This window comes from Plecotus auritus (assembly GCF_963455305.1).
Source record: "Plecotus auritus genome assembly, chromosome: 1".
In the NCBI taxonomy this organism is placed as follows: Eukaryota; Metazoa; Chordata; class Mammalia; order Chiroptera; family Vespertilionidae; genus Plecotus; species Plecotus auritus.
The window spans coordinates 56,050,714-56,063,720 of NC_137770.1; the positions used below are offsets into that span (position 1 = coordinate 56,050,714).

General features: G+C 36.7%; 1 protein-coding gene and 1 pseudogene across 10 annotated transcripts in view; one reads left to right on the forward strand and one right to left on the reverse strand.

Moving 5' to 3' along the window:
• Positions 1-13,007, reverse strand: part of RNF111 (ring finger protein 111) — a 115,122-nt gene that overhangs the window by 38,686 nt on the left and 63,429 nt on the right. For all 9 annotated transcript variants that reach the window (XM_080686568.1, XM_080686567.1, XM_080686563.1 and 6 more), the window contains 2 exons: positions 7,303-7,429; positions 2,260-2,423 (listed from right to left, as the gene is read on the reverse strand). In XM_080686568.1, the coding sequence (XP_080542694.1) occupies positions 2,260-2,423; positions 7,303-7,429 (291 nt within the window). The remainder of the gene's footprint in view (positions 1-2,259; positions 2,424-7,302; positions 7,430-13,007) is intronic.
• LOC308247988 (small ribosomal subunit protein eS27-like) lies at positions 5,054-5,291 on the forward strand (annotated as a pseudogene). Its single transcript has one exon. The product of its transcript is annotated as a small ribosomal subunit protein eS27-like (transcript).

Genomic DNA, 13,007 nt, shown 5'->3' on the forward strand with positions numbered 1-13,007 from the left:
AGTAAGTCTGATTTCACCACTGACAGTATGATCCTGGATAAGTTACATAACCACTTTTCATTTTCTCACCTATAGAATTAGGAAAGTATTCTTCACAGAACTTTCTTCATAGAACTAATGCTAGGATGAACTGAGATCACACATATAAAGCACCTTGTAGGATGCTTTACATATACCAATAATTTACTAAACATCATCTTGTATGTTTTACATATAGGAATCACATAATTAACATTATCTATGATGTTTAATATATTTTAATCTCTTCTTACATGTATTTTTGTATGTTTTTCAAAACATTTTTGTAAATATTCAGCAGTACTTTTTTAAAAAATTTAAAATTTTTGTAGTGGAATATAAAAGAAATTTCAAGCAGATTTTAACTTATGAATGATTTATATTTTAAACTGATTATAAAATGGTTGTTTAAAAATAGAGAATCTAATTGTTATGACTATACAGTAACAATTAGATCTTAAAAAGAGGGACTCTCTTAATGTGATGTAGAATGAGAAGACAACTATTTTATATAATGCAGTGTGGAATGCAGATTCCTGAAACACAAATAGTACCTGCTTGGTCTATATGGAACATTGCACTCTGGTTGCTTAAACAAATGCATTTGCTTGTAACTAAAAAGTGAAGGGAGGAACCTATGTTTATTTGCAAATGCTTTTTAACAGTTTCTCAACCTTGGCAGTACTGACATTTTGAGCTGGACAATTCTTTGTTGGGTGTGGGATTGGGGATGAGGGTGGCTGTCCTGTACAGTATGTTTAGCAGCACCCCTGGCCTCTAAACATTACATGTCATTAGCACTCTCCTCCCAACCGTGAGAACCAAAAACGTCTGTAGATATTGAAAAATGTCTCCAGGGACACAAAATGACAGCCAGTTAAGAATCACTGGTCTAATTGATATAGTTAAGTTTTTGGTTTATTTTTAATAAGAGAGAGGCTTTCCACTAAAAGAAACTAGTTGGGAGAAGAGGGCATCTACTGATCACTGAAATACTATTAACGTAGTTGAAGTAGTCTGGTTAGACTAATTCTAATGGGTTAAAAGGCTTCTCTGTCACCTTTTCCTACTTACTGGATAATAGGTGTCACATAATACTAAACATACTAGTCATCCTATATTTAACTAACTCCAATTAACCTTTAATTAATCCCTATTATATTAACTCTGACTTACAGGTAATTTATAATGCTTCAAAATAAAAACCAAGGCACTGTTGAATGAATGCAGGCTATAGAAATAAATTATCTCTTCATAAGCATCTTAATTCCAAAGTACTAGCAATCTATAAACTATGATCACCCAAACTGCAAACAGCCCATCTAAGAACTGATTGATTGCCCAAGGCCTCTATTTCTACCTATTTAATGTGTCTTTTTTCCAATTTATAGCTAACCCCCAAAGTTAAAAAAAATTTAACTAAAAAAATTATGACTGACCACTTCCTTGTAAGATGAAACCAGTAATATCTGAAGATAATTCTTAACATGTAGGAAAATTCATATATGTAGTCATATATTCAAACATGCTACCACTTTCCCTAATCCCTGTTTACCAATTCTAGCTTTGCTTCCTCGGAGCAGTTATAAACCAAAACTAAACACTAAAACTAAGTAGCACAAAAGGCACATACTATATTACATTAAAGAATAACATACTTTTAAAAGAAAATGACATTATAAATAACCAGTATTAACCACTTGAATTCAGTTATAGCGCTTTACTGTTATCCATAATTAAAAAGTGTCATTTCTGCCCTTGTCAGTCCAAAGTGGCTAGGTTGAATGTCATCCCATACACTGAAAGGTTGCAGGTCTGATTCCTGATCAGGGCACATGCCTAGGTTGCGAGTTTACATTCCCAGTCGAGCGCATATAGGCGGCAGCCAACTGAAGCTTCTCAATCATATCTATGTTTCTCTCTCCCTCCCTCGCTCCCTTCCTCTCTCTCTCTCTCTCTCACTCTGCCAATTGAAGCTTCTCAATAACATCTATCTCCCTCTCCCTCTCCCTATCACTTGTAAAATAAATATTTTTGTCTAAGAAAATAACTACCAAGCAATAAAACAATAACCAGAAAAAATTTTAGACACAATTACTATATTATAACCAAGGTTATTACTGCAAATTGAAAAATAAGATTGAAAAATCTGAAAACTTCTCTGTAGTTTAATAGCACAGTAAGATATTTCATTTTATCAAATTTTCTTCATAATTCTACACTGTTACTACTCCACCTTACCATCTTCATCAACAGTAAGGTCCACAACTTCTGCTGCATTCTGCCTCAAGGGCTGTATCACAGTAGAAATCCTACTGCGGTTCCGTGGCTCCTGTGGTCGACTTGTATGAGAACTTGAACCTTGGCTCCAATGAGATCTGGAGTGTCCAAGGGTTGAACGAGACCTTAAATGATATCAATATTAAATTAGTAAACATAAAAAAAAAAACCCACACAAAACTTTAGTTACCAAGAAATAATAAGCCTTTCTTTACAGAGTAAGTTGGGAAATACTTCATATAAGACTTTTCCAAAGAAATAATGGTCACAGAATTCAAAGTTATGACTAGCACAATGTCTGTCTGGCACTCAATAAATATTTTCTGAATGAAATATTCACCAACCAACTACCTAAGAATATGAGAAATGATATGTTATCATTTTACACCAATCACTGGTGTAAAATATAGGATACAGTTTCAAGAATAATGCTCTTTTCAATAGTTAGTGTGAATATTCACCCAGGTTACAATCAATTATTTACATTTTATGTAAATACCTAAATTTATTCACAATAGGTAAAGTAACAAAAATATCAACACCAGAACAGTTGGGGAGTCATAAACCAAGCTACCAGTAAGTTTCTGGTACTGATCTAAAAGAGATTCAAGACACTAGAGAAATTTCCTGGGATCAGAAAGGGTAAGGATAGTTGCAGCTAGTTTACTACAGATAGTCCTTGACTTAATGGTTCGATTTAGGATTTTTCGACTTTGCAATGGTTTGAAAGCAAGATGCTTTCAGTAGAAACTGTACTACATACACTGAATTTTTATCTTTTCCTGGGCTAGCAATATGTGGTATGATACTCTCTTGTGATGCTGGGCAATGGCAGCAAGCCGCAGCTCCTAATTAGCCACTTGACTATGAGGATAAACAACGGATACTCTACAGTGTATTCAGCGTGTATTCATTGATGATTTTGCCCAAGTTTAGGCAATGTGTTCTAAGTACATTTAAGGTAGGCCAGGCTAACTTATAATGTTTAGTAGGTTAGCTGCATTAAATGCACTTTCTTTTTTTTCTTTTCTTGATTGGTTTTGAGATAGAATTGGTATTTAATATTATTTAAATGCATTTTCAACTTACGGTATTTTCAACATTCAATGGGTTTATTGGGATGCAACCCCCCACTGTAACTGGAGGAAGATCTGCAATTTGTAGCCTTAAGAAACATCACTTGTTTCAACTGCTTTGTGCTTTTAAAGTATATAATCCACAAACCCTCAACACCTAACTTTTATCATCTTTTAATCATATGTACGGTGCTGTAAATGTGTACCTAAATTTCTTACCTGTATACATTTCATTAAAAATATTTTTAAGGATTCATTGTAATGATCTGAATGACTGAGGGTACAGAGGGATAAAACAGTACATGTTTTAGGAAGGTGGGGCTTATGCAGTTGGTGTTTTCTTCTGCCCAAGCTGCATGTAAAACTGCTTATAGGCTTATTGTCACCATGCATGCAAAGAGTGAGCCAGATTCATTAATATTCAGTTCATCAGGGGTGAAAAATCAACCATTCAGAAAAGAATTCAAGAGTTTAGAAAAGGTTCAAATGCAGTAACAGGAGTATGAAGATTAATTCCTGAGACACAGTGAAAAAAGGACAGCACAGCCCTAGCCAGTTTGGCTCAGTGGATAGAGAATCAGTCTGCAGACTGAAGGGTCCTGGGTTCAATTCCAGTCAAGGGCACATACCTCGACTGCAAGCTCCAGGGCCCTGGCCCTGGTTGTGGCTTGTTTGGGAGGCAACCAATGGGTGTGTCTCTTTCATAACGGTGTTTCTCTCTCTCTGTCTCTCTCTCCCTTCCACTCTCTAAAAATCAATGGAAAAATATCCTCGAACGAGGATTAACAAAAAGAAGCCCAGCCAGCGTGGCTCAGTGGTTGAATGCTATCCTATGAACCAGGAGATCAAGGTTCAAATCCCAATCAGGGCACATGCCCTGGTTATGGGCTTGATCCCTAGTGTGGGGCGTGCAGGAGGCAGCAACTGAATGATCCGCCCTCATCATTGATGTTTCTATCTCTCTCTCCCTCTCCCTTCCTCTCTGAAACCAGTAAAAGTAAAAATAAAATAAATAAATAGGAAAGCACATTCCAAGAACTATATGGACTGAAACATGACAGTAAACAACTGTCTCAGGATGAAATGGTTTTGGATGAGGAGAGATTACCATTCAAAACTCATAAAAAACCAAGATTCTAATGAGACTGTGAAGTTTATTTCTGGGAAGCTGTTAACAGCTGTAGAAAGTTCCAGGTCCACTTTGCAATACTCTTGTGAAAGCTACATAGGATGCCTTAACTCAAATATTATGCTGAGTGGAGCATCAACAAAAAAATTGATATATGGACAGTTGATGCGTGTGGCAACTATTAAATCCTGACACAAAAAAATCTGAAACACAGATGCATTATCTTAAAGAGAAAGGGCAGCCCTGACCGGTTTGGCTCACTGGATAGAGCGTCGGCCTGCGGAATGAAAGGTCCTAGGTTTGATTCCGGTCAAGGGCATGTACCTTGGTTGCGGGCACATCCCCAGTAGGGGGTGTGCAGGAGGCAGCTGATTGATGTTTCTCTCTCATCAATGGTTCTCTCTCTCTCTCTCTGTAAAATCAATAAAATATATTTAAAAAAAGGAAAAACAGGTCTGTAATTTTAGCAATCCTTGTTGTTCATAAAAACTCAGTGTTATAATAAGCGCTATGGCTTTTTTCCGGCGTGTGACGACCTCCCCACGACAATATGCCTCTCGCTAAGGATCTCCTCCATCCCTCTCTGGAAGAGGAGAAGAGGAAACACAAGAAGAAGTGCCTGGTGCAGAGCCCCAATTCCTACTTCATGGATGTAAAATGCCCAGGATGCTATAAAATCACCACCGTCTTTAGTCATGTGTGTTGGTTGCTCCACTGTTCTCTGTCAGCCAACAGGAGGAAAAGCAAGGCTTACAGAAGGATGCTCCTTCAGAAGGAAGCAGCACTAAAAGCACCTCAAATCAAGATGAGTGGAAAACCATCCCAATAAACACATTTTGGATTAAAAAAAAAAAAAAAGCGCTATGCACAGTCAACAGGATAACAATGGCATATACCATGGAGTATCAACTTTCCTCAGAGTCTGGGAAATCATTTAGAACTTAAAACAAACAGGGATATATATTATACAGTGGTCTCTTCCATGCCATTAGAAGTGACACTCCAATGGGAAAGTGGCTAGTGAAAAAGCACATTCTAAGTATGCTTTTGTTATTGTTGTTGTTAATCCTTACCCGAGGATATTTTCCCATTAATATTTTAGAGTGAGTGGAAGGGAAAGGGAGAGACAGAGAGAGAGAGAAACATTGATTTGAAAGAGAACATTGATTGGTTAACTCCCGCACGGGCCCTGACCGGGGCCAGGATAGAGCCTGCAACCAAGGTATGTGCCCTTGACTGGAATCAAACCTGAGACCCTTCAATCCACGGGCTGACGCCCTATCCACTAAGCCAAACTGTCTAGGACCTAAGTATGCTTTTAACAAGCTTTCAAAATAAGAATATTTTCTTTTTAATCAATAATAACATGAATTAAAATACAATGAGCAAATGTATTTCTAAAATCATTCTAACACAAAAATTAAGATTCATCCATAAATTTGGTGTATCAAATGGAAGACAGAAACACTTCACCGCTTCTCTTACCAATATTTGTAATCACCTAAAAAGCACAAGATGAATACAGTGTATAATATAGTATTAGGGTTTTCCTCCTTTTTTTTTTTATTTTGGAGGGGAGCGATTCTCAAAAGGGCAATGTCATTTCCAGTTATTTATCAAAACAAGTAAGAATTTTTCATTCACTTATTAGTAGAGCGTAGATAAAATCACTGAGTGGAGGACAAAAAAATGTGTTGTGTTTTTTTTGTTAATCTTCACCTGAGGATATTTTGCCATTGATTTTAGATAGAACAGAAGGGAGGGAGAGAGGCAGGGAGAGTGAGAGAAGGAAGGTAGGTGAGAGGGAGAGAGAGGGAGAGGGGGAAAGAGACAGAGAGAGGGAGAGAAAATCGAAGTGAGGGAGACATCGATTGGTTGCTTCCCGCATGAGTCCTGACCAGGGCTGGAGACCAAACCTGCAACCACAGGTACATGCCCTTGACTGGGAATTGAAATCTGCGACCCTAAGGTGGGCAGGTCGACACTCTAACCACTGACCCACACCAGCCAGGGTCATAAAATATTTTATACTAGGTTGACCTAATAGAACAGCACAAATTTTATTGGTATCAATGAGATCTTGAAACAAGTAGGTTAATATCAAAAAGAAATATTTTATCAATATTCCTTAATATTTTTCTTCACTTTTAATTTTAGTATCATCCCCAATACTTATTATTAACATCTAGATTTCAAAGGAGTTCATGAACTCTTTGAATCATAAAACAAACTCTATTTTCTAAAACACTAAGTAAAATTACTGTTTTTCTAGAGTACTGACTCTTAACTTTCACTGTATACTTGGGATGCTTCAAAAATACTGACCCCTAATATTCTGGTTCAGTTAGTCTGGGACACAATCCAGGCAACAACATATCTTTATTCTATAACCTCCCAGGTGAGCCTAATGTAGCCTGGTGTGAAAACCACTAATCTGTCCCGCCAATGTAGCTCAGTGGTTGAGCGTTGACCCAGGAACCAAGAGGTAAACAGTTCGATTCCTGGTTAGGGCACATGCCCGGGTTGTGGGCTCAATCCCGTCAGGGGCGTGCAAGAGGTAGCCGATTGATGATGTTTCTCTCTCATCAATGTTTCTTTCTCTCTATCCCTCTCCCTTCCTCTCTCTCTAAAAAATAAATAAAAACATATTTAAAAAAAAAGAAAAGCACTAATCTGGTATATACATACTCAAACTAGGTCTCTAAAAAAAATGGTAAAAGATACAAATATCTGCAGTATAAATGTTTAAATACTTCTACTTAAAATTTCAAATATACAAACTAGCAATTAAAATCTTACCGATAGCTTTCTCCAACTGTTACAATCTCCACTTCACTATCAGTTGAGGTAACATTAATTTCTTCATTGGCAGCAACTTGGGGAGTGGAGGAAGCTTCTATCACCACAACATCTTCATCAATACTTCCTGGAAACAAAACGAAAAGAAAAAAAAACATTTAAAGGGCATCTGCCATCTTGCTAATTGATGTACAAAAACTTTTATTTTGACTTTGACTATAAAATTCATTACAAAAGTAAAAATCTTATCTGTCAAAATGAAAGGCTTTTTAAAAACAGCTAAACACTCATAAAAACAGTAGTACATATTCTCTTGATCTGTATGTCTTCACATTTATTTCCTCTTTTATAACTTTTGTTTGTTCTCTACAAAATTTTAGTGGTCTCCATATGAATTTGTATATTACATAGAGATATCAACACTGTTATATCTAAAGAACTGATTTTAAGATATTATAAAAGGTATTCACATTCTATATTTATCCTTTACTCCCTAAAATAAAAATACATTTGCTATACATTTTCTCCAAGGTGTAATTTTCTGTGATATAGCATTCTTTTAAGAAAAACACATATTAGTTTGAGTCTTATATGATATGAAATGTATCATTTTTGTACTTGTTTTTTTCTTGGTTTTTTTTTTCTAAATTATTCTGTTTGGAAAGTGCTTCCTTATTTGGAGGATGGATACATACTATATTTGGTTCAAGGTGTTTCCTTAATTATTTCATCTAGAACTAATTTTTGTTTATAGTATAAGATTACAAATACAACTGGCCCTGACCCTCCCCGCCATTACCAAACCATTTCTTAAAAAAAAATCCTTCCTTTCCCCCATTAAATTTTGATACCTCTCATAAATATTCTTATATGTTTTAGGTTACATTTTGAAGCCATCTATTAATCCCCTTTGACCTAGATTCTTGTGTTAGGGTAATACAATATTTTTTTTTAATATATTTTATTGATTTTTTACAGAGAGGAAGGGAGAGGGATAGAGTTAGAAACATCAATCAGCTGCCTCCTGCACACCTTCCACCGGGGATGTGCCCGCAACCAAGGTACATGCCCTTGATCGGAATCGAACCTGGGACCTTTCAGACCGCAGGCCGACGCTCTATCCTCTGAGCCAAACCGGTCAGGGCTAATACAATATTTTTAAAACAGCTTTTGTGAGGCATTAGTTTCATAATTTAAAAATCCCATAACCAAGAGGTGAAAGCAACCCAAATGTCCATCGGTGGATGAATGGATAAACAAAATGTGGTACAGACATAGAATAGAATATCATCTGACCTTAAAAAGGAAGGAAATATGCCCTGGCAGGTATGGCTCAGTTGGTTGGGCATCATCCTGGGCATCATACTTGCATTGAAAAGTTGCCGGTTCGCCCTAGCCGGTTTGGCTCAGTGGATAGAGCGTCGGCCTGGGGACTGAAGGGTCCCGGGTTCGATTCCGGTCAAGGGCATGTACCTTGGTTGCGGGCACATCCCCAGTAGGGGGTGTGCAGGAGGCAGCTGATCAATGCTTCTCTCTCATTGATGTTTCCATCTCTCTATCCCTCTCCCTTCCTCTCTGTAAAAAAAATCAGTAAAATATATAAAAAAAAAAAAAAAAGAAAAGAAAAAAAAGAGAAGTTGCCAGTTCGATGCCCATCAGAGAACATGCCCAAGTTGCAGGCTCGATACTCAGCAGGGGGGCATGAAGTAGGCAACCGATGGATGTTATGTTCTCACATCAATGTTTCTCTCTCTCCTTACCTCGCTTTCTGAACATCAATAAACTATTAAAAATATTTTCTTTTAAAGGAAGTAAATACTATCACATACTGCAACATGAATGAACCTTCAGGACATTATGCTAAGTGAACGCATTATGCTAAGTAAAATAACACAAAAAAACTGCATGATTCCACAGACCCATAGAGAAAGAAAGTAGAATGGGTTACCAGAGCTGAGGGGGAAAGAGAGAAAAGAAAGTTGTTTAATGGGTATTAAGTTTCAGATTGCAAGATGAAAAAGTTCTGGAGATCTGTTTCATGACAAAATGAATACATTTAACACTACTAAACTGTATACTTAAAAATTATTAAAACAGTAAAAAAAAAAATTATGCTCCATTACTTCTCTTGCTCTAATTTTTCACAAATCTGGTACTGAATGTCTTTATTTAAACACTAGAAGCCTGATGCATGAATTTGTGCACAGGTAGGGAGGTCCCTCGGCCTGGCCGGCAACGGAGGCCTATGGGGGGCCACCTGGGGGGAGGGTCCCCAGGAGGTTGGCCAGCCGGTTGGGGGGCCGGCCAGCCAGGGGGAGGGACTGTGGGAGGTTGGCTGGCTGGCCCCCTGATTGGGGCCATCGGGGGAGCCGGCTGGCCAAGGGAAGGGGCCACGGGAGGTTGGCCAGCCGGGGGGAGGGGCTGTGGGAGTGCACTGACTACCAGGGGGCAGCTCCTGCATTGAGTGTCTACCCCCTGGTGGTCAGTGTGTGTCATAGCGACTGGTCGACCGGCTGTTCGGTCATTAATGGTTGCTTAGGCTTTTATATATAGAGATTCTCCTCTCTTCATTTAGAGATTCTCCTCTCTTCATTCATTACTATCACCTGTCAATGTTAAGGTCAACTAAGAAAGTGTAAACTTGTAAACTACAAATCATGTTTGTATTAAGAATTTTCTCATTATATGAATATTGAAAGCTAAAAACTACACACATTTTAAGTGTACATTTCACTGATCTTAGTAAACTTTTAGAGCATAACCACCTCATTCCAGTTTTAGAATATTTCCAACACGCTAAAAAAATCCTGCATGCCCTGTTTCAATCAATCATCATCCCTCCCTATATCCCTATAACTGACCTATTTTCTGTCATTATGGATTGGTATCTTCAAGAGTTCTATAGAAATGGAGTCACACATTATATACACTTTTGTATGTATACTCAGTTTATTTACTTTGAGATTTATTCACGTTGTATCAATAGTGCATTCTTTTTTATTACAGAGTACTATTCTATCATGAATATACAATTTATTTATCCATTCTTCTGTTGGACACTTGGATTTCTTTCACTTTTGGCTATTTTACAAAAAAAGCTTCTGTAAACATTTGTCTATAAATCTTAGTACATACATGTATTTTCATTTTTCTTGGGTAACTATTGAGAAATATAATTTCTAGATACTATGGTAAATTTATGTTTAACATTTTAAAGAAATGCCAAATTATTTTCCTAGGAGGCTATACAATTTTACATTGCCACCAGGAAAATATGGGCCCAAGTTTCTCCACAACATTTATAGTTGTTCTAGTGAATATATAGTGGTACCTCATTGTGGCTTTGATTTCTATAACTAATGATGTTGAGTATTTTTTCTTCAAGTGCTTAAGAGCCACTTTGATGATATCTATTCAAATCTTTTGCCTATGTTTAATTTGGACTTTGGTTTTATTGTTGATTTGTTAGAGTTCTTTATATATTAAAAATACAAGTCCTTTATCAGATATTCTAGTTATATTTTTTCCCAATCAGTAGCATGTCTTTTTATTTCTTAATGGCATTGTTAAAGCAGTCTTTAATTTTGATGAAGTCCGAATTAGCAATTCCTTTTATGAATCATGCTTTTGGTGACATATTTTAAAAATTTCTACCCTGCCCTGGCGGGTTTGGCTCAGTGGATAAAGCATCAGCCTGTGGACTGATGGGTCCCAGGTTCGATTCTGGCCAAGGGCACATGCCCGGGTTGCAGGCTCAATCCCCAGTAGGGGGCGTGCAAGAGGCAGCTGATTAATGATTCTCTCTCATCATTGATGTTTCTATCTCTCTCTACCTCTCCCTTCCTCTCTGAAATCAATACAGAAATATATTTAAAAATAAAAATAAAAAATTTCTACCCAGCCCTAGCCGGTTTGGCTCAGTGGATGGAGCGTCAGCCTGCAGACTGAAAGGTCCCAGGTTTGATTCTGGTCAAGGGCATGTACCTTGGTTGCGGGCACATCCCCGGTGGGAGGTGTGCAGGAGGCAGCTGATTGATGTTTCTCTCTCATCGATGTTTCTAACTCTGTATCCCTCTCCCTTCCTCTCTGTAAAAAATCAATAAAACATATTTAAAAAAATTTCTACCCAACTGAAGGTCACTCCTGTTTCTTTTATTTATTTATTATTTTAACTATTTTTATTGGTTTCAGATAGGGAGAGGAAGAGAGTGGAAGAAAAAGTGAGAGAGAGATAGAAACATCAATGACGAGAGAGAATCATGGATTGGCTGCCTCCTGCACACTCCCTACTGTGGATCGAGCCCACAACCCCGGGCATGTGCCCTTGACTGGAATTGAACCTGGGACCCTTCAGTCAGAAGGCTAATGCTCTATCCACTGAGCCAAACCGGTGGGCCATGATCCATAACTTTTGTGTCTTACATGACTGTAAAAGGTCTAAATTCATCTTTCTTGCATATGAATGTACAATTGTTCCAACACCATTAGTTGAAAAGACTAGAATAATTCTACTTTGATACCTGGTAGACTCAGGTTTTCCTAATTATTATACACAATTAGAAAATCAAGGGGAATAGAAAAAATTCTGAGGTTTGGACTAGAGTGGCATTAAGCAACAATAATGAAGTCCTGACATGTCTAACATTCATTCCTTTATTCATTTATATAAACATATATGTATATATGCTATATAAATATACAAAATATATATATTTATTTTTCTCATCCAAGAATATTTCTTGTCATCTACGAAAGTCATCTTTTATAAATCTCTAGAAAACCTGTAGGGTTTGGTTTGATTATAAAGGTAACTCTTTATAAAGCTAAATAATTTTATTCAGAGGCCAAATATACTATTAAGATTATTCATATACTTTATTCTCCTTGCTGCTTTTGTAAACAAGCTCTCTTTTTTATATTTTCTACTAGTATGTAATCCATTGATATTTTATATTCCTCTTTATTCAACTCATTGGACTCTTGCTTACCACAATGACAACAAATGGTTCAATACTCTTGTCACTGAAATTTATGCAGTCTACATTTCTTCACCAAAGGTACTATTCCTTGGCAACCTGGAATTTCATCTCTAATACATCTCTACATCATTAGACATCTGTACTACTACAAAAGCTGGCCAGTACCTGGAGGAGGTACAAGTGCATGACAAGGTTCTACAACATATTCTCTGGTACTCCAAAGAGAAGAACAAAGCAGGCAATGATAAATCATAGAGGTAATGGAAGATATTCTGATTTGGAGAAAGTTAATTTTTAATATCTCAGAATATCATATTTATATTTTGAAATATTTGCAAATCACTATCAATTAAATAGGATAATTAAGATTTAACAATTATGAGATATGCACATTTTTGAAGTAGTTTCAAAGTTCTAAAGATTACACACATAGACATACTGAAACATACTAGTACTGAGGTAGGATATATTTTTAACAGCATAAATATATCTTATAAGCAGAGAAAACAAAATAGCAGCACTCAAGTGGCTATTTAAAATAATATTCTAGATTCAATCTCCAAATTACCTTCTCAATTCTTGCTTCATAATCATGTACACGATGCAGCTTAAGGAAGGAGTACAAAGGGAATCATATATTTATAAATAAAACACTATGAATTTTTTTAAAAACTTCCCTTATTTTAACTCACCAACAGGACATTACCATTCTACAATGGAGAAAAA